Source organism: Heliconius melpomene, chromosome 11 (assembly GCF_056956725.1).
Source record: "Heliconius melpomene rosina isolate 202511_hmr_F chromosome 11, ASM5695672v1, whole genome shotgun sequence".
In the NCBI taxonomy this organism is placed as follows: Eukaryota; Metazoa; Arthropoda; class Insecta; order Lepidoptera; family Nymphalidae; genus Heliconius; species Heliconius melpomene.
The window spans coordinates 9,285,177-9,307,521 of record NC_140399.1 but is presented as its reverse complement, the minus strand read 5'-3'; the positions used below and the strand labels follow the sequence as shown (position 1 = coordinate 9,307,521).

The 22,345-nt window shown below is 31.4% G+C and overlaps 3 protein-coding genes and 1 non-coding gene across 5 annotated transcripts; 2 read left to right on the top strand and 2 right to left on the bottom strand.

Moving 5' to 3' along the window:
- Positions 1 to 475: 475 nt before the first annotated feature.
- Positions 476 to 6,537, bottom strand: Sin1 (SAPK-interacting protein 1). Its single transcript, XM_085192810.1, has 6 exons — positions 6,113 to 6,537; positions 5,233 to 5,622; positions 3,785 to 4,116; positions 3,066 to 3,235; positions 2,610 to 2,748; positions 476 to 2,414 (listed from the first exon to the last, which is right to left on the bottom strand). Exons 1-6 carry the CDS (start codon positions 6,436 to 6,438, stop codon positions 2,215 to 2,217), a joined length of 1,557 nt encoding a protein of 518 aa, XP_085048936.1. The 5' UTR covers positions 6,439 to 6,537; the 3' UTR covers positions 476 to 2,214.
- Positions 6,538 to 6,786: 249 nt separating this feature from the next.
- LOC146534780 (dynein light chain Tctex-type protein 2B-like) lies at positions 6,787 to 8,986 on the top strand. Of its 2 annotated transcripts, none has more exons than XM_085192530.1 (5): positions 6,787 to 6,882; positions 7,401 to 7,447; positions 7,798 to 7,921; positions 8,465 to 8,614; positions 8,735 to 8,986. In XM_085192530.1, the coding sequence occupies exons 2-5, from the start codon at positions 7,429 to 7,431 to the stop codon at positions 8,898 to 8,900; spliced, it is 459 nt and encodes a 152-aa protein (XP_085048656.1). In that variant the 5' UTR covers positions 6,787 to 6,882; positions 7,401 to 7,428; the 3' UTR covers positions 8,901 to 8,986. The 2 variants fall into 2 exon arrangements, with proteins under 2 accessions (XP_085048656.1, XP_085048655.1); XM_085192529.1 differs by having other exon boundaries at positions 6,795 to 6,878.
- Positions 7,101 to 14,860, bottom strand: LOC146534779 (protein-lysine N-methyltransferase SMYD4-like). The gene is made up of 7 exons (XM_085192527.1): positions 14,235 to 14,860; positions 13,539 to 13,734; positions 13,102 to 13,461; positions 11,988 to 12,629; positions 11,654 to 11,869; positions 11,274 to 11,397; positions 7,101 to 7,349 (listed from the first exon to the last, which is right to left on the bottom strand). Exons 1-7 carry the CDS (start codon positions 14,557 to 14,559, stop codon positions 7,158 to 7,160), a joined length of 2,055 nt encoding a protein of 684 aa, XP_085048653.1. The 5' UTR covers positions 14,560 to 14,860; the 3' UTR covers positions 7,101 to 7,157.
- Positions 14,861 to 21,631: 6,771 nt separating this feature from the next.
- On the top strand, positions 21,632 to 21,824 carry LOC146534778 (U2 spliceosomal RNA). Its single transcript, XR_014878490.1, has one exon. It is a non-coding gene; the product is annotated as a U2 spliceosomal RNA (small nuclear RNA).
- Positions 21,825 to 22,345: the final 521 nt, after the last annotated feature.

The following is a 22,345-nucleotide window of genomic DNA, read 5'->3' as shown; positions in this document are numbered from 1 at the left end:
GCAATGTCCAAAGAATTTGGAAGAAAATGGGGAACGGAGTATCTTAACACTAGGTTTCCTCTGCCTACCCTGCTGTGTGCAGAATACAGTGTGAAGCTGAAAAAAAAATATGTTATTGATGGAGATACAGCATAGTGCAGCATCTGACTGTATTGGCCATAGTTATGTGCGCTATTCATACTGAGGAAAATGAAATCTTTTTACTTCCTTATCTTTCTTAGTAATAAGAACAAAGTGCAGCATTAGGTTCTGCCACATGCTAGGTCTACTCTAAACTTACATATAGCTGTATACAGGGTAGTGTGGAGCTGAAAATAGTAAAAATAGTTCTTTTTTAAGTATGGAATAACACTTTAAAAATGTTAAAAACAATATATAATGCCAGAATGAGTTTTAAGACGAAAAAGGTATACAGAGCATATGTTCTCCCTGTCTAGCCTAGTAACATAGGGTTGTTAATTATTTAAATAAGTTATAGGTAATCATTCATAACAATTTTATTCAATATCTCATTTTAATACATAAGATTCATACATTTTAAATAAACATACAATGGGAAAATAATATTTTATATTTGGTTAATATATGGACACCACCAGACATTAGGAAAAAAATATCATTAGATGTCTTTGCCTATTATGTATTCTGTTAAAATTCTTTAAAAATTTAAATTTCATATACATGTATTATATAGATATAATCATTAAAACTTTGGAATTCATTATACACAATATAATTTCATTCACTTTAAAATCATTGAATTACAAAATTTAAATACATTGACAACACAATTATATGTCAAATATTTTTACCTGTAAAAGAAAAAAATATATAAATTTCAATGGATCTTAAATAGCTAAGCATTTTGAACTTTGTTCAAAAACAAAAATCTTAAAAATAAATAAGTTACGACAACGTAGGCCACAACATAACCCACACATTACATTTGCATTACACATCAATTATTACAAAATTATAAAAGTTATTATTATATTCTAACATAATAACATTTGTGTAAAAATTATTTTACTACATGCTTTCAGAAGACAAAAGTTATACAAGAACAAAAATATCATTTAGATCAGAATAAACTGCTTTTCTATACATTTAGTAGTAAATTACAATAAACAATTCTTGTTAAATATCACATTTCGGTATGAACACAATAATGGTGGTCTTCATAAAGCTTGTAGTAAAACAATTACTTAGTTAATTGCATTAGGTTTCATTGTTTTTACATCGAAATAAGGCTCCTTCCACACTAAAATGCACTGTTTATCTAGTTGAGGCACCAATATGGACCATTCCTTATATTTGGACTCAATTGTGTGCATCTACTACTCCATATACCATAATATCAGTTTTATAATAAAAATAAATTACAATTTAAAACTAAAAAAAACACAATTTTCACATTTAATAATCTGCTTAGTAAAACAAAATTCATGATATATATTGAATATATTATAAATAATTATTAATTGTTTAAAATTTTGTGATAGAGCACACACAAGTTTATGGCAGTTACTAATTTCTTTCTGGCAGCAATGATACTATACTATACATTACTAACATAGCTAACTAGAGGTACGGCTTAGTTGGAGATACGTTAAGTATGTTTACTTAATTATAATTTCTTGACTAGTTTGCCTTGAGTGATACTGATCAATTGTTCTAATAGAATAATTTTGAGTTAAATCACTTTTTCAATATTTTTTATGTTAGGGAATTTGTCCACTGCCATCATTTTATAAGCATTGTTTTTTTAATTTGATAGTATAGGATGAAGACAAACTTCTATAGTAACATTATTCAGTCATACTCATTTTACTGTGGCAGTGGACAAATTCCAGAGTCAAAAAATATGTGATACTTTCTTGTCAAAAAGGAATTGCAATATATTTGTAAATTTAACACAAAATTTACAAAACATTGTTGTTTTAATACAAAAAGGTATTAATTTATAAATTAACATGAAATAAGGAAACTCAATATTTATATATAATTCTATAAAATTATAGCACCTTTTTCCACACAAAAAAGTATCACATACAAAAACCAATCAACCTACAGCCTGAGATTTGAAACAATGTACTTACTAAACACTTAACTTACCAGAACTCAACTTTATATGTACCTCATATTATATCAGTCATAAAAAAAACGAATGTTCAGGAACTTTCAGCTTATTATACACAAAAAGGACATTGCCACTCAACTTAAGTGTCTTGTATGGAAACTTCTTCGGGTTTGAAGTTTTTTCTCCTTAGCAGTCTTGTATTCTCGCCGGCACGGACTATTTCGTAGATCTAATATTGTATTCACTTTCTCTACTATTTTCCTAGCCGTGTCGTGCTCAGTTTCAAAATCGTGTTTCTTATACACTAGGTTTGGGTAGTATAAATTGACGTTTGCTGAAAAATATCATACATTTATTATTAGTGAAAATTATTTTTTAATATATAAAAATACAATAACAAATTACTAGATAAGCCTTCTGTTATTGATATATTAATTCAAAATTTTGTAAATATTATATTCTCGATATTTAACAACTTAGATGGCAAACTAAAATAAATTAAAAAAAAAACATATTTAATAAAAGTTACCTGAAGCATTTCTATCGCTAAATGTACCATCATGGTTGGGTGAGTAGACTATTCTGAAAGTGGTCTTATTGCTTTTTGCCTCTAATATCTGACACCACGCCACTGAGTTCATACTGTGCAAAAAGTATTTCGGCCGCGCCTGCAGAAAGAGAATACAAACATATTAAGGTAACACCATAGAATACGAGTTCATTAATTTCTTCCCTTTGTTTTTTTATCAGTTTCACGCTGTATCCCGCACACACTAGGGTAGGCAGAGGGAACCTAGTGCTAAGACACTCCGTTGCCCAAATTTTTAATGCTTGGTTCTTGTTACCCAGAACCAAGAAACAAAAATATTAATAAATAATAATTAATTTTCCCGCAATCGAACCTACAACCGTCACTTTTAGTCACGCGCTTAGGTCAATACGCCATGACGACCTCAACAGATAAAAAAATAATTAATAAACTCACCCAAAAAGCATGTTTATTGGTCACTAGCGGCACTACCTCTATAGTGTCTAGTGTCACGCACAGCTGCACCGGCGTGTTGGCGCGCACTTTGTGCAACAATTGCACTCTGTATAATTTCTCTTGAGACGCATCCGTCACTGCGCTGGATTGGAGGCCGAAGCTCTTGTTACCTGTTTGGAAGTTTAGTTAGTAATTGGCGATTTTATTTCTTTTTTTAAATTGTTTTAAGCTTCACGCTGCGACAGGGATCTCGCAGTAAGTTAGGTAGAGGAAACCTAGCGTTAAGATACTCCGTTCCTCATATTTCGCCGAATTCTATAGGCTTTGCGCGCGGAACTCAATCGAGTTTACAGTGATACGCTAGCTTCATTTTTCTTCTTTTATAGCAATGAAATTGATTATGCAATAATTAATAAATGGTTCTTTTTAATCTCTATCGACACTATATTGAAAAAACTGTAAAAATAACATTTTATTATATGTGGTTTTATTATCGAAATATTGTATTCATTTCTACATTCACGATTATACAATTTTAAATTAAACTATTTACCGGATATCATATACTACTAAATAACGGCTTAATAGAGTATATTTCTATTGACACTTTACAATAGAAGTAAGGGTAGACTATGGACTACTGTAAAGTGTTCAAACTCTGATCCGTCGGATGTCCAAAAATGTATAATTTGACTAAATAATTTCGTTTCAAAACTTACCTTCATTGACAGTATTCATTGCTCTAATAATTTCCGACGTATCACTGTTGCCAGTATGCTGTCTCGACGTGTTGACATGGCTCTGTCCCGACACCGACGCTTTAGGAAAACATTGGAATGCTGTGCTCATTTCAAAGTCAGGTATTGGTGTGGACACTATAATATTATCTTTCTTCTTCAAATCTATTAACCCGAGGCAAGTGAAGCCAAACTTCGAGCAAGGTTCGTTGTTGTCGAGACACGGAAACGCCCAGTCAACTTCACCATCGTCTTCTGCTATACAAAGTCCATATTCATGCACTGATCCTAGAGACACATCTGGGTGATCTATGCTGAAATTTCGTCAGATAATAATAATAAAATAATATATAAATTAACCTCTCAAACTCAAGGCTTCTAAAAATCCGCTTTATGCCGTATCCTGAACACACCAGGATGAAGATAAAGAAAGAGGAAATCTAGTGTGAAGAATCCGTACCATTTTCTACCTAATTTTTCAGACTTTGCATGTTGATTGGCGGAACTCAACGCCACACTTTGCTTCATCGGATGTGAGAGATACTTCAGAGTGAAGAAACGAAAAGGGAAATTTAAATCAATATATCATTTCCTTGGGTGGAAATCAAACCCACAGCCACATTTGAAGTTAATACTTGTTTGGAGATTGTGACAACAACTATGTTTTTTATTAACAACTAGTGGACCCGGACGCGGCTACGCCTGCTTGAACTATAAGAATATTTTCACGTCGGTCATACTCATACTATACCGCCCGAAGGCTAGGTCATTTCGAATCAGTGACATCTCTTTAATTATTTAATATAAAATGCTAAAAGTGACTATTATATTTATTTTCATAAGGATGAATATCAAAATGTCGCGGTAACGGTTGCGTAGCGACGCGACGGTTGTTATTAACATGGCAGAATAAATTGCATGTCAAATTAGAAAGCACTTTAAAATATATTAGTTTATATGTGTAATGTAATGTTATATAGCCTATAGCACTTCTGACGAATGCAGCTTTTATACAAAACAAAAATAAAGTAAATCGGACGCGTAGATCCAGAGATCTTAGCGTTCAAACAAACAAACTCTTCAGCTTTATTATATTAGTATAGATATAATTATATTGTGTTAAAAATCAGACCTTGCCCTACAGGATCATAATAAATAATGTTGCTAAATAAACCATCACTTTATTTTTTACTTTTGATTAATTTTATATATTGATACTTGTGTTTTCAATCACTACTCGCGGGAAATGAAGTGTGAGATGTGAGTGATGTGTGAATCAGATAGAAGGAAAATGATAACATTTAAATTACTAAGTGTGGTGTAAAGTACTGCCATTCAACATGCAATGTGGGGATTAGAGATATTTAATAATAAATTCCCTCTGCATGCCCTACTATATGTAGTACAGTATAAAGATAAAAAGAGAATACCTGTATTTATAGCATGTAAACCCTATAAGATCTTTTATCTTTGCATTGGCAATGACACACACAATTAATGGATAATTTTGGTGTTTCTCTGAGAGCATTGTCATAAATATCTTAAATGACTTAGTAGGCAGTCCCAATTGTGCTGTCCCATCAAACTTTGCATACTCCAGATACTGACGATGAGGAAGATCTGGGCATTTTTCCATCTGTTCTGTTAATAGAGATTTTTTCTTTTCCGGTTTCTTTACTTCAACTTTTGCAAATGCTTCAGCCATTTGTTCAGGCGTAAGCTGTGCTGTAGGGTCTTCCCATTTTATAACTTTAATTTTAGCTGCCTTTTTTAAAGCTAATTCTTTTTTATCTAGCCACTGAGCTGTGTTTGACCTTTGCCTAGATATTGAGATAGATTGTATTAAAATATTAATAGTTGTATATGAGTAATGAAAATAATTGTGATTCAATTTCAAAACACAACAAATTCTCTTTATTAATGACATGCATGATATGTTATAATGTTGAATTCATGAATTAAAGTGCCAAATTGTTTATTTATAAGCTATACCAACAGTATATGTACCATATATCACAATATAAACAAATAATGGAAGAACATTACAAGGTATGAAGCATTTCTGGCAAACACAACATGCATCAAAAAGTATATTGTGTCTGCCTGTATATATTTTGTTAGTGTATAAATTTCTACCTAATAATATTAGATAAATAAACGTTTAACAAATTATGTATGTTAATTATTATTATCACTATAAACATTGACAAACATAAAAAAATATGAATCAATAAAATTGCTAAACTAAAAAAAATGGGTCAAGTTGGATATTAGTACAGTAAAATGTTCATAATGATAGCATTAACTGACCTGTGAGCCATATCGTCGGGAAAACGTGGATAACTAGGGCATGGTTCATCCTCGTCGCTGTCCTCCATATCTGGATATGCATCGAATTGTGTCACAACTTCCTTCTCTTCTTCGTCATCTGTACCAGATTCCTTTCCTTTACTAGTGCTAGGCAGATAAAATGTCTTATCCCGTTCCTTTTTTTTCTCTTCCATAGCTTTGTTTTGAAATATTTTTGAGAAATCTTCACCTGCCATAACAATCTCGCAAAGACCGGTATCATCTGTAGCAATGAAGGCATCGCGTACATTTTTCAGGAGCCACGCTTTGTTGTCGTACGTTGCCATTATTAACTTGCTGGTTTATATTTATTTGTAATTTTTATGTTTTTCGATCCAAAAATTAAGCGTGACACTCATGAGGACAAATGTCAAAACGATTTTCGTTCTAAACAATATTATATTATCTGTTAAAGATAAGGTTCCAATACACGCAGTTTTTTTAAAATAAAATATCGTATATTAATATGTCAATTATGTATATAATTTAATAGTAAAATAAAGTATTATATATCTTCAACTCATTTAATTACATAACTTCGTATAAGTTTCATATGAAGACAAGGAATATTATTTATATTTATTATCTATAAAAATTGTATATCTTTTATCTATAATTATCCTCAAATGACGCTCATGATCAAGAAAATGTGTTCTGTGCTCATGATTGTCAAAATAATAGTTACCATAGCAACGGTAGCTTTTCGGGTTTGATATTTTAGCTTATTGTAGGTAAATTTTATTATTTCTTTAACATCATAGTAGTAAATTATCATTGGTTTCTACATTTCTAGGATAAATGCTATCATTCATACATAAAAATTGAAAACCTCATTATTCTCTTTTAATATTTTCTTCGATCTAGTTTTTTATGTAATACATAGACACTAAAATCATTAATATTTCCATTCTTACAAAATCCTAGAATTAGACATAATAAAACAGCGGTCACATTTTAGTGTTTTTATTAAGTAAAAATGGTAACACGAAAAACAAACTAAATATTGTTAAGAAATATTATAGTTTCCCAGAGCTAACATGCAGCGACGCAAATCTTGGACACAGTCGTAATACGAGCGATACGGTGGAGCTAGTGTAGCGTCATATAGTTTCAGCATTTCAATGAATTTTTTCATAGCTTCCCCATATTTTCCTTCTTCCATTGCTGCACGCCCGAGCTTGTACATCATTTCTGTGTCCTAAATATGTTAAAGTATGCTTTAAATTATTTACTTTGACTTTGTTTTCAGATAAGTCAATGTCTACTCTGTTATTAATATGGCAGATGAAGAAGAAGGTATGACTATCAATATTTATAAATATATTATTCTTTAGCTTTAACATAGGGTAGACAGAAAGTATTAAATTTTAAGATACTTCATTGCACACAAACCACTTAATTTTCTAGACATTCCATGTGGAGATACATAACTAAACACTGCTTTGTTTTGTTATCAGAGGAAAGAAATAAAAATCCACCTAAATATAACCAACCATCCATCAAGGCAATGATGTCTGACAGAGTCACAATGGACACATTGAAAAAAATATATTTGAATTTTGATAAAATTACATAGATAACAATAAAAAACATTATAAATAAAATGTAACTTTGTAGTTGTCTTGATTTAATATTTTTTCAAGTAGTAGAGGAAGAACAAGAAGTATTGCAAATTACTAGTGCAGTATGTGAGAGTGGCATCAGTCCAGTAGAAGCAGAAAAACCTCTTGCTCCATCAAAATTTGAAGTTCGACCAGGACTTGGTGAAAAGTATGTATATGAGAAAAAATCAAGTTTTTAAAAACTTCAGCAGCTTCATACTTTTTCCGCATAGTATAGTAGGTAGAGATAACTAGTCTACCAAAGCAGGAAAATTAGAATAATTTATATTTATTCATTCCCCAAGTGGGTTTCAGAACCACAACCATTCACATTTACATTCACATGATGTCCCACTACACTACAGAGGTTAGAAGATGTGAAATAGCTGATATTTTTAGCTAGTTGTTATTAAGTAGTTTGGATGTTGATATATGTAAATGCAGAGAATTTTCTAAAATAGAAAAATAATTTTTTTTTTTCAATTTTTTACTCATAAAAAAAATCTTTTTCAATCAAGTGTTACGGACTTAAAACTAACTTTGAAAACTAACTTTGGCTTAGTACTTTTAATAGTCTCAACTGTTATTATATTCTATAACACAATTTACCTTGTAATTATAGTATATCTAAAAAGATATCAACAATCACAGATCATAAATATCAATATGATGAAAAATTAGAAATTTAAAAAAAATATACCAATTATTACAGGTTCCAAACGGAAAATGTGCGTGAGATAATAATATCATCAATGCAAGAGCAGCTGTTAGGAAGACCATACAAAGCAGATCAAGCACCGCGGTGGGCTAAAGTTATATCAAATGCGATTAGACACAGAGTTCAGGGGCTTGATATGAAGAGGTAAAATATTTTATTTGTTTATTTATTTTGTTTTAAATCTTTAGTAGCTTTAACATTAGAATCTCTGTTAAATGTAAAATGTTACAATAAACAAAAAATTGTACTAACAACTCATTGCAGGTACAAAATACTAGTACAAACTATAATATTAGAAATGAAAGGAGCAGGAATAATCACGGGAATGCGATGTATATGGGATCCCGAAACGGATGATTATGCAGAGGAATTATTTAGAAGTGATACTATTCTCTGTCATACCGCAGTTTTTGGTGTCTATATGTACTAATTTATTTCAAAGAATGTTTTTATTGTTCAATACAATATTTAATTATGTCAGCTATTTTTAAGAAATAAACTTTTTTTATCAGAATATTCTATGCTCCTACTTATAATGTAATTCGTATATTCTTAATCTGACATTAAAATTACAATGAAGTAACTTGATAGTTCTAATGTATAAACAAAATTTATTTTTTCTACTTTTAATAAAGTAAAATAGTAAAAGATAAATAACTACTATATTTTAATTTTTTAATTTTATAAAATAACTAGCGACCCTCTTGCAGCTTCGCCCGCTTTAACTACTGGATTATTCATGTAATGTATGTTTGCAAAGCACTTAAGATAATGTGAAAATTAATTAAACCCTAATGCAACCCGCATTTTTGTAGTTTCAATAAGGATTTTCCAATTGTTTTACACGGCAAGGATTTTTTAGTAGGTACCGTAATTTTAAATCTGTGCTACTAATCTTTTCAAGTACTTATTAAAATATATTTAAATGGCTATTTATATGCTGAGAGTAAGGGATAAGTGAAACTTGAGTAACATACAGCTGATGTGTCAACGGCGGGATGTGTCAACAATTAAATGCGTTTTTCTGTAAAACTATTCGCAATTTCGAAATATTGTAAAAAGCAAATTTTATCTTCGTTTAACGTAGAAAATTAATAAAGTATTTTAAAGGATAAGGATTAATACCATTATGGAAAAATATGACTCACAATAAAAAATATATTGAAATTATTATTTTTAGACAGAAAAATGATCACTACACGTTATTCTTAAAAGATACGAATATGCTCTCGCGGACTTTTTTGTAGATCTTATTAAGAGGAACAATACTCCAGTACATTTTTTTCATGTAGTACTTACCATTAGAGCAGCGCATGCGCGAAAGTGTCTCAACGCGTAGGACTTTATATACATTTATCGTATTTATGTTAATTTACATAAGAATGTACAAATAATAAACTATATATAAACCTTCTACGAAAAACACTCGACTTAATGGTGAAGACCGCATCAAAATCCGTTGGGTGGTTTAGAAGAAGAAGAGTTAGAAACAACAGACAGACACGAAAAGCGACTTTGTTTTATAAGATATAGGATATAATCATAAGTGATGTTATTACATATAACAGTAGCTTTTATTACATTTAGTTGTGTACACTCTGTAGCCCGCACATAGCAGATTAGGCAGAGGGAATCTTGGAACATAGTGTTAATAGTGTCATTAAGACATTTTCCTTGCCGCCGAATTCTGCAGGCATTGCGTCTTAAGTAGAGGAATTCACTGCCGCGCTTTGCCTTGTGACCAGAGCGAAAAAATGAAAAGATTAAATACTTCATTTCCTCGAATCGAACCCATAACCAGTCGCGTTTGGAGTCGCACGTTTGTGACTCTGCGCCACGACTGGCTTTAACAGTTTTACTATAATATCATATTCCAATAAAAATGATAATGTTGAATATTGTTTAAAATTACATATCATTACGATTATTCAAATTACCATATAAGTAAAAGAATAAAAAGATGTTCAGTTATAAATTAATATATAATGATATGGAGTAATAAATATAACTAAGTGTCTTTATTGCGCGATTTAGATTATTAAATTTTATACAAGCAATTGCGGAAAATTTTAGCTCATAGGAACGTGTGCCTGAAAAATTATCATACAATTTGGTTATAGTTGCTAATAATACTGTCAATTTAGTTTGACCGATACATTTCCAACGTCGCGCTGTTGTTTACTTCAGAAATTTTCATATATATAATAATTCAGTTTTTGTATGCGGATATAAATACTAGTTATAAGATATTATATAATTTTCTAAAAAAAAATGTGAGTAAGTATCTACTGCGTATTTTACTTGTTGAAAATATTATTGTCTCACATATGAACATATTAGGGAACATTTTATTTTAACAATTGTATAAAAAATATTTTAATAAATATAAATTTACGTTATTTTAAATATATGACAGTTATTATAATTCTTATGGGATTTTAGATAATTTTTGACGAAGAACAGTATGTATGTACGTTGTACCTCGATACAAAAAAAAAGTCGAATTGATAACCTCCTCTTCTTACAGAAGTCGGTTAAAAAGAGACATATTTTTTTTCTATTAAGTATTTGGCAAAATCCAGTGCTATACGTTGTCTAACCTTTTTAAATATTATTTTATATATAAATTTGATATTAAGTTTTTTTTTCGGTGTAGGTAAATTCATAGGCGTATAAGCCAATATTGTCGTAGAAACATAATTATATTAGATTTAAGTAGCGTAACAATATATTTATGTATATAGGAAGGTACTTAGTTACGTAATTATATATTTGTATTTGTTGGACATTTAGGTAAACTTACCTGTAACGACTTCAATCCTTTCAAAATGTTTGTGTATTGCTGGCACAAGCCGCACTTTACCATGAATTCATTACAATCGTAGGTCACTGGAATCACATTCGGGCAAGGACGGTCAGAGTCACATCTGAAACACGTTTTGATATTATATTATAATTGTAAATATTTAATTCTAGTCGCCATTCCCTCAAGGGAGGGTAGAGAACACAAAGAGAAATCAGTGTCGATACGAGCTCAGTTCCTCACCCCATCCCAGTCCGACGGTGTGTGTTGAAATGTTTTTATTTATCAATAGACAAATTATAGAATTTTCCCTTTCATAAATAAATATAATGTACATCAACTTAAGAAAAACACTAATTACTTAAAAAACAATTACATACTTGAAACGCATATAATTTTCAGTCATCTCTTCATATGTGGGCCAGTTTTGTTCGCACGCCAAACAAGTGCAATTGAACCAATACTGATCTTTTAGTTGGTCCTGGCGTTCTAGTTTTGGTACTGTAGTAAAAATTGGTCCATAATTTTCTGCCACCTCTTCTCCTTTCTTTATGTTCTTTACAGCACGTACAACGATGTAGGGACCACAAAAGTATCTGAAAGAACGTAGCAACTATTGTTTTTAATTGGTAAGGAATATCTTACTTTTATTAATTTGCAATGTTTTTTTTATTTAAGTTGTCCTTTTATGTACATGTAGATATGTGAAATTACCTTACAATACTTGGGTCACATGAGTGATTGAACAAAGCCAATGTGGGAAAGACGGCACCTGCTAAAAAGACTGACTTCCCATCGTGCTTTATAACATACTGGCCAACTCTTGGCTTTGGGCATTGTAATTCAAATACTTCATGAGCATTAAATTGCAATACTTGAAGGTTCTTTAAGATAAGATTTCCAAATAATGCAATATCTTTCGCATAATTTTCACTTACGCTCATTGTGCATATTTCTTTTATATCTATAGGCTTTTCCCGTGGCTTACCATCGAAATAGCCGCTTAATTCTAACAGTTTTAGCAAGAAAATTGTCATTTGTGATCTGTGCAATAAGTCTTGTTTAGTTCTTTTATCTTCATGTGATACTAGGTGGTATATACTTTTGTAGTCGTTGGTTTTGTAAACTCCAGTCAATTTATTGTCCAAATCATTGTAAATTTTTGTAAAATATTCTTTATTATTTTGCGTTATCATTCTTAATGCTATGTGACAAGTTACAGAACATCCTGATTTCCATAATAGTGGTAAAATTTGGCATTCGTAACCGTGGTACGAGGTTTGTGCGACTTCTAGACACTGATCACTGCAGAAAATAACATTCGGACATTTTGGACAAGCCAATGGTATTGGGGACCTGCAATATACACAAATTTAAAATGCTCTTAAAATAAAAAAAAAACTCATTGTCATTACTATACAGGGTGGAAGAGGCAGCGCTTCTTTTATTGAAACTGCATATAGGGTAATATATTTCAAACCCACACCTAAGAAATTAATCAAGGTACCTCAACAGTTTGGACGTAGGATTTTTTTTTCATTTCACGATTTTTATCCATACCTGTATTTCGTGTGACGCACACATACGTGTGCGACGTTTCCGATTTGACAGGTAAGTGTGTGCGTGCCTATGTTATACTTTACAAATGGCGTTTTATTTTAAAACGATAATTTTATTATTTATTTTGTTTGAAAAAATAACTTTTTCATTTTTGGGAATTATTTTTTTTCCGAATTATATTAGGCTTTTATAGAGTAGTTAAAACTGTGGTTTCATTTAAAGTGGTGCTAACAATTCCACTCTGTATAAGTGCTGAAGATAAACTTACTTCACAAAACAATTATGGCAATGAGTTTTGCAATATTCCCCCAATAAAACTCCGCTGTGTGGTTTTTCAACGAGTAAAACTTCACCGGCAGCAATATTTCTGGTGGCTGTTGCAAATCTGCCCCTAACATTATCAGATTCTATCTGAACAGCTTCCGAAGCAGCTGGATAGGTAGCGTTAGACTTTCCAGGTAATTTTGGCTTTGGTGGAACTCTTTTCAGTGATTCTGGATCTTTTGGATTACCTGCTAATACCAATCCTTTATTCAGTACTTCGAGCATTACTTTTGCATCAGTTCTCATTTTTTGCCTTTTATCCTTGTTGAGGTTACTGGCCTCATCCAGAGCGGTTATGGTGTCTCTGAGTATTTTAACAGTGTTATTATAATATACCCATATTTCTTAAACTTTCATTTAAGATATAAATTAAATACTTACTGAAAAGCTTTTATGGCTTCTTTATTTCGTTTTAATACTAGCAGACTACGGGCTCTTCTTTCGTAAACTTTATATCTTAGATTACGAGGATAGCCTAAAGACAGACAGCGGCGTATATCAGCAAGAGCGTCTTCATATTGTTCCAAGTGATTAAGAGCCGCCGAACGATTTGCAATGACAATGGACAGTTCTTCAGCTGTTGGTAACATTAGGTGAAATTACAGTTTTTGTGACAGGTGGTGGGTTCGATTCCCATTTGAGAAAATAACATATTTAGTATTATCGCTTATTCTTTAGTGTTTAGTTGAGTTTTATGAATTTTGTACTATTCTGATAATATATATATATTCTAAAATGACGACTATAATTAGTATAATGACGACTATAATTGCTAGTTAAATTCAATATGTTATTTGTGTTTTGTGAGAGAACATCGTATTATAATTGTTTATAGAAAAAATATCATTGATATATCAATTTATAATGTGTTCAGTGACACTATATGTTATTAACTGACTTTCAAAAAAAGGAGGTTTTCAATTCGTCGGAATCTTTTTTATGTATGTTAAGAGATTATTTTTAAACAAGTAGCATTCCTAAAAACGAGTAACGTAAGGAACATAATACGTTGTAAATAAATAGTCTTTGAATATAAAATAATATTATTTATAGATTTTAAAACCAAAATTTACTTACTCTCTTTTCCAGGCATATGCATCATACTTTCGCTATAAAATTGTAAGGATCGAGCCCAATCACCTTTTTGAACGGCCTTGTTACCTTCATCTTTTAGTTTTCGCGCTACATCTAAATCTTTTTTAACTGGAAAATCTCCCCCAATAGGGAACTTCCCAACATCAGTTGAAAGGTCATAATTTTTTACAAAAGGCAAGCTACATAAATAGGACACACGTTTCGAATTCGATTCTAGATTGGTGAAATTATTTCTCGTCACATCGTCTATTGCGCTGTTTATTTTTTCGTGGAACGTCTTGAAGAAACCTTCACTTTCTTGAGCCATTGGTAGTTTTTATTATGTATTTATTAAAGAAGATATTTTTTAAAAGTTTTACACTTTGAATTAAGAATAATTTTAAGGTTAATCACGGAGAATTTAGAAAGCCGGCGGCGTGACGACGAGTGTTTAGTATGTCTATTTTTATATTTAGAGCATTCATCTGCAGATCGCTTCAGTACGAAGTTCACAGCGTAGTTTATCCGTGTTCTAAAATTTGTATTAAAAACGGGTCATTTTAATATTAAATAATGAATAATGCGATAATTAAACAGTATTAGGTATTACTTATTACTTATACGTGTACGGGTACTTATTCGATATTAAGAATTGTAGAGTTAAAAGAACGTACTATTACAATGATAAAAGTATAAGTGATATTTGATATGTATCATAACAACATATCGTATATCATTCACTTATACACCCGCAAAGTTAAGTTTGTTAACTTTAATATTTTGTTCTACCCGTTGAGCTACAATCCTGAACTTACTACGGAACGCTCGGTGTTGAAATCCGATTCACACTTGACCGTTTTTTTAATAAAAATTTCAGTAAAGTAGGCTCATTATATTTTTAATATTGGGAGTGACGTTATTTATATGGAAATTGCAAATAATTTCACTGACTAAGTTCTTCTTGTAATAAACATTCACATTTTTTTCTCATGAAGAGATGGATGATGAACGGATTGACGACAGCCCAGTATACCTCTGGGTACACATGTCATGTCATCCGTTGGCTATACGTGCTTACTATTCATATATCACTGAAAAACAAGCTTCATTGAAAATATTATCTTAGTTTATCTCCTATATAATAAAATTAACATAATAAATGAATAATACTAGACCCATACAAATTTTTAGGTATGAAAAAAAAATACAGTATAAAAACTTGTTTACATAATATAACTAAAGATTTAAAAACCCAATTTTCTATTTTATTTTTAATTACTGTGTAGAGCTTCTCAAAACAGCCTCGTGAAGGTCACGGTCCTCCATCCGTGAATCCTTTGGACAACAAAGCCAGATATTAAAAGCACCATGCTTTTGAAAAATATGCTAATAAAAGATTATTTAAAAAAAAATCGTATAGTAAATAAAAAAGTGGTTTAACTTCACGCTTTATCGAGCTTCGTATCCAGGTCGGCATCTAGCTAGAGAGGAAGGAGTGTTTTAACACCTCTTTTTCCGGCCTACGCTGCGGTAGTGTTTACGCTACGGTTTCTGTATATCTATCTCCTCTGCCGTATAACAACGTCGGTTCTAGTACTACATTTTGTGCAGACAAACGTGCAGTTGTAAACGATCATTTACTTTTCTGAGCCAGCTTTGAGAGCATGCTGAAATAATTAATCGTTTATTAGAGTTGACTAGTAAAGGCATATTTAATTTATTTTTCTTATTAAAAATGTGAAAATATATCTTAAAATTTATTGAAACGTATGGTTTCCCTAAAAATTCTAAGAATCATGTAATAAAAAATTTCTGCGCACGCAATTTCTTGTTTAGGTAGCTGACCGCTTCGGACTCGCTCGATGCATTTTTGTAACAATTATTTTTTGTCGTACAGCAGTTCCAGAATTATCTAAGCACTTTGACTCACTTGACTTTTTTATTGCAAAGGAAAACCCAAAAACGTCAGAAATTAGTATGTAATTTAGTCTTTAATGATAATTAGAATGACTCGGTTAAATTTTTAAAAATAAATCAGCTTTAGCTTATCCTACACAGTAGGGTAGGCAGAGGGAACCTAGTGTTAAGGCACTCCGTTCCGCACTTTCTGCCGAATTCGTAAGGCTTTGCGTGGCAGAACTCAACGCTCCGCTTTGCCTCAGCATCAGAGAAAATATTTAATATTTCATTTCGTCGAGTGGGAATCGAACCCACAACCGGTCGGGTTTTCAGTCATGCCTGTGCCTATGTGATGTGATAATAATTACAATGTATACTCTACATGTTTCCTTTATTTTATGTAATATACTTACCTTACATACCATTTCATTAGCCAACTATTGGTGTCAAATATCGTGGTTTGTACGTAGTTATGCATGCGTCATTCATGCGAGGATGAAATTTCTTCGGTGCTCTGATTATGAGAGAGGCTACCTGTTCCAAGTGACTATATAACATGTAGGTAATTACATTATTTTCTGTTTATTGTTTGTGTAACACTTTTTTTTCCCTTTAATTAGAGGTAATTTAGTGTTAAGATACTCAGTTTCCACACTTTCCGCCGAATTTTCAAGGCATTGCATGTTTGTCTTGTTACCAGAGCGAAAAAATATTAATTAATTCATTACCTAATATGGAATCAAACCCGCAACCGTCGCGTTGCAGTCACACCCTGGTCCTGCTCTGCCAAAACGGCCTCTGAATACTAATACCTGTTGTATTAGATAGATCAAATCTATCCACGACTACCGATTATAATGAAGCTACTCCGGAATGCATTTAATGTTTATTTGTGACCATCCGCGACGTGAGCACCATGTTAGATGGACTAGAGTTTTCCCAAAGTCGTGATGTACGCTTTAGAAATAATTTTCTATAGCATTAATAGTTCAAACCATTTTAAATCTTATTTTAAGTATAATAAGGGATGTTATATTTTGCAGTTTTTTATTATTTGGCTTAAAAGAATGTGGTTTATCGTTCAGGTGTTACTCATAATAGCTTCGTGAATTATTTGATAAAATCAAACATAGTACTGTATTATGTATGTTTGTAAAATGTGTTAAGATAATTGCGTAAAATTTAAATACTTTGCGATTGATATGTGGGAAAAAAATTTAAACGTTAATTCATCTTTGTTATTAAACAATACAGTAAAGATATTAGTGTAAGAAAAAAAATATTTTTTTTTAATAAAAAAATAATGTAATTTGCTGTAATAAAAGTATAGTAGGTACCTACTACTATAATATACATATATCTAACGGACATATAGTTTAACTAAGTAACTCCAATAATTTTAAATGGTAATCTTTGTGTTAGATATTGAATTTATCGAGAAGGGATATTTTACTAGTTGAGGTACGTAGAGCACCTAGTAAAAAAAAACATAAACAGTTTTAGAATTTTAGTTGACCTTGAAGACTAAAACTAAATTAACAAAAGAGAACTAAAAAACTAAACTAAAAATAAGGTTCAGATTGAGACAAAGCTACGATGGGCTATTTAATAATAATATAAAGAAATCTGTCAAGCTTGCGGAAGCGGGAAGAATATGAAAATTCTTTATTTACTTAAAAAATCATATAAAACCATGTTTTTTCCGCGGTCATTACTTATAAAGCTTAGTCAGATAAGTATATCATAATTCACCAAGCCAAGTTGGTTTGTTTGTATTTATATAATTATAAGAAACTATTTAGAAAAATAATATATCTACAAATAATGGATAGACAATGAAATATTATAAACAGAGCAACTATGAGAACGGAAGTGTCTTAATGGGAAACGAGTGCCTTAAAACTATTTTCACAGGTAATTTCTGCTTACCCTGCTAAGTGCGGTATACAGCGTGTAGCTAATAACAAAACTAAAAGAAACAGCTAACAGAAGACACTTGTTCTTAGATATACTTAATGGACCACTTGCCCAAGCTCTTTTAAATTAAATATTTCTCACGCGATATTTTAATGTTAAAATTATTTTTATTATACGTTTATATTATTTACATAGCAAGTAAAGCTAATAAAACCTGCTTGTTTACAAATTGCATTCAAGAACAACGCATTACGAGATAAATGCTATGAATCATAAATGTCAGAGTAAAAATATTTCTTAGGATTACCACGGAACATCTCCTAGTGAAACTAGATTGTCTTGTTTACAAAATGAATTTCTTACTTAATACATTTTATATTATAGAGTTGATCAAACTTAATATAAAGAAAAATAAGAGGCCAGTTGTGGCGCTGGGGCGGTGTGACTATAAACGCTACTGGTTTTGGGTTCGATCCCCACTCGACGAGATGAAATATTTATTTAAATGTCTATTTTATTTCTTGAGTTCTGCTACTCAACAGGCAAGAGTTTGGCGGAAAGTGGAGAGCGGAGTGTCTTAACACCCTGCTGCGCACAATGCAGCGTGAAGATGAAAAAAATAACTGACATGAGGTACATAATCCGTCTATAAATGTGTAATGTTAAATACAACCAACTAATTAATTTTAAGTAAGAATTTTACGTAATTGACATTTCGTGGTAAAAGAGGGCATCATGTATTATTAATAAATTATAAATTTTAAAATATAATAATGCATGAATTATACGTTACTTGCCCAGGTTTTAGAAATACAGTTTTGCAGAAGACAAATCACGTTAATTATATCCAATTGTCATTATCTAAAATAAATTAATTTTTAACAAAAAGAAAAACCGACTTCGAACAACGAACTGAAAAGTGAAAAATAATTATACAAAGATTTTATAATTTTGAAGTCGGTGTCAAACTAATGCTTAAACATCCTTACTACAATATCTAATTACTATGCCTGTTTGTTTTACTTGGCACCCATATTGGCACTCGGTAAAATGCGATCGATGCTTAAAGATAAATCGAGAAAAATATCATATGATGCATCTCATGTAGTTACAACCCTATTATTTCATAATTTTCCGGCTCTCAGGAAAATAGATTAAAGATGGCGTCCATTGTAAGTAAAGCCATAATTCGCTATAATTATAGTTTAATTTTTTAATTATGAGATAAAATGTCAAAACAATGTCATAAGGAAGGTAAGGTATAGAGTTTATATGCGAGTGGTGTCCCGCTAGTGATGTCCCCGTGAGCGTGCGCATCTTGCATTGTAATATTTATAATCAAAGTCGTCGATACTTCCGATTGTTTCGTTCGGAAATCTGATAAAGTTTAAAGGTTCCATAATGTATTTAAATGATTTTAGAGTAGACATTTAATTTGATTAAAAAAAAACTAAAAAAATTGATTTTGTAATTTCTTTCGCAGCATACCTACTTAAAAAGCCATACCTAATTTTCTTACAATTTTTTTTAAGATTCCGTGTCTCAAAAGTAAAAATGGTACCCATATCACATAACGAATCACTTTGTCTGTCCATCTTAAAATACCATTTGTATCTAGATCACGTGGAAGTATGAAAATAATAATTATGTAGGTACTTCTCGTTGACATACAACCCCGAAATTGATACGGAACCCTCGGTGGGCGAGTGCGACTTCCACTTGACCAGTTTGAAAGGTTACTCTATCTTTAAAATATAGTTTGATTTCCCTCTCGTGCTGTCATGTTTATGTTAAAACGTAGATTATATTTTCTTAAATTTCACTACATAATATACTGTGTAATATCAAAAGGTAAATTTTCGCATTAAAATGAAATTGCACATATATTTTTTTTAATAAAAACTGCACATACAAGATACCATCGGTCATGGTCGTCAAAATAAATTATTAAAAGTAAGTATAATGTCGTATTATAATGTTTTTATTTTATTCATATGTCCACTTTAGCGGAAGTCTTGACAGCTGTAAGGTTAACGGGAAAAGATTATGAGGATGTCCTAATACCATGGTTCATAATAAACAACGTATATTAAAGTCATATTTATTTTATGTTTCTTCGTTGTCTAAGGTAATATGTCATAAAAAATTAAATAAATACCGTCGTTCCTGACCATATAAGCTCGATGTAGTAAGTTGTGTGAGATATTTTTTTTATATAAAATACCTTTTGGTTTCTTGGAACACAGAAAAAAGACAAGCTTCTAAGTTAATGGAATCAAAAGATATGAGCCTTCAAGCATCGTTTTTGCTGCTTTTTGAAAAAATTCGCCACGTGATCCTAACCATTATTAGGGTGCTTCCGGTGAATCTACATTTAAGAAAATTGGCGTGAAGTGCTTACAATAATAATAATAAAAAAATCTGATAAGTGAAAACTTATATATATTTTATAGAAAATAAATTATTACAAACTTATATTTGTAGTTCATTTCATACAAATGAATGCATACACCTGTAAACTAAAATTTGTCAATAAAAAATATTATAAGTTGCATTTTTCGTTAACCTACAACCCTGAAATTGGTATGGGTTCCTGGGTCCAAATCGCATTTGGCTGGGTTTTAATAGGATTTTGGTCGAAATGAAATCCCGGTACGTTGTCTAAAAAAAGTATCAGCTGTCATTTTATTCCTATTATTCATGTATCATGAATTACATTCCAATAAAAGGAAATTAAATTTATTTTCCTTGATATTTTGTCCAGAATCAATATTCATCTGCTTTGTTATTTTGGCGTGTCATTGACGGATCACAAAAACCCTTGACTAATTAGCTTTCCTTGTTTTTATTTTGCGGCTGGATATGAGGAAAAGATATTCGGAAATTTGTATGAAACGTGTGACATGCGTTTAATTTTAACATATTGTCATAGGTGGTACGTGTTTAATTATGCGTGATGGGTGTGAATGAATTTTTTATCAGCCTCAGTTACCCGCTGTATCCCGCACAACAGGGCAGGCAGAGGGAACCTAGTGTTAAGACACTCCGTTCCCCACTTTCTGGCGAATTAGGTAGCGGAATTCAATGCCGCGCTTTGCTTCGACACCAAAAGGAAAAAATAAGGTGATATTTCATCGATTTTTATTTCACATGTAGGTATATTGAAAACATACGAGTGAAAATTATTTCATTATCAAGTAATTTGGACATATACTTTTCGAGAAATAGTAAAATTAAAATAATTTAACGCCTGTTTACGGGGGCCGCCCCCCGCCCGCCGCCGCCGCTGACATCCCATCATACATTATTCATGGTTTATGATTGAATGTATTAATCTTTTCACTCTTGGCAATAGCAACATAATAAAAGTATTATAGCTGGTATGCGGGCAAAGCCGCGAGTGGGCCGCTAGTCTAGTGCATAATTGATCGAAGATTTTAAAATTAGCCCTGGAACCGTTACAATCCTTATAGTTCCATTCAGGCAAAATAGATGGCGCTGTGCATAGTATGCCAATTTTTTGAATCGCGCTGGCAAGATGTTCTAACTTTTAATGACGAAAAAAATTTTCTGAAATTTTATTTATCGCTTCTCGGCCTTTTGGCTAAGATCAAAGTGTAGTATCTGTTCTTTTCAGCTTAATATCTGAAAGTTCCCGCACCGCGGGACCAGTATATTAAACTGATTTATGTAAGCTGACGGGATGCTCGGGGCTCGCTCCACTCCTGTCGCGGGTCGGCCCGGCATTGCAGTGCCGTCGGGATCGGCCCACATATAAACTATATAAACATAAAATAAATAATATATGTATATTTTCTTCATAATATATATATGTCATATATATATATATATATATATATATATATATATATATATATATATATATATATATAATATAATATAATACTTATGGCCCGTGCGGCTAAGCCCGCTTGAAATATACAAATGTTTATTTAAGTATATTTAAAAAAAAACCGACCAAGCGCAAGTCAGATTCGTTCACAGATGGTTCAGTACCAATTTCAGGATTTTTTGTCGAAATAAATACTTTAAAATTGACATAACTATTTTATTTATAAACCGATTCTAATCTAATAATAGTCTAAAACGAGCTTCCCAGAATCCAATAGTGAAAACCGCATCCAAATCGATTAAACCGATTTTGAAATGAGAACAGACCAAACAATTAAAATCATTGTTGTCGGTTCTATTACGTTAATAAAGTTTCCCAATAACATTTTTTTAAATATCTTCCAAGTACAGACACCGACCCTATATTTACGAATACGATTTTATTA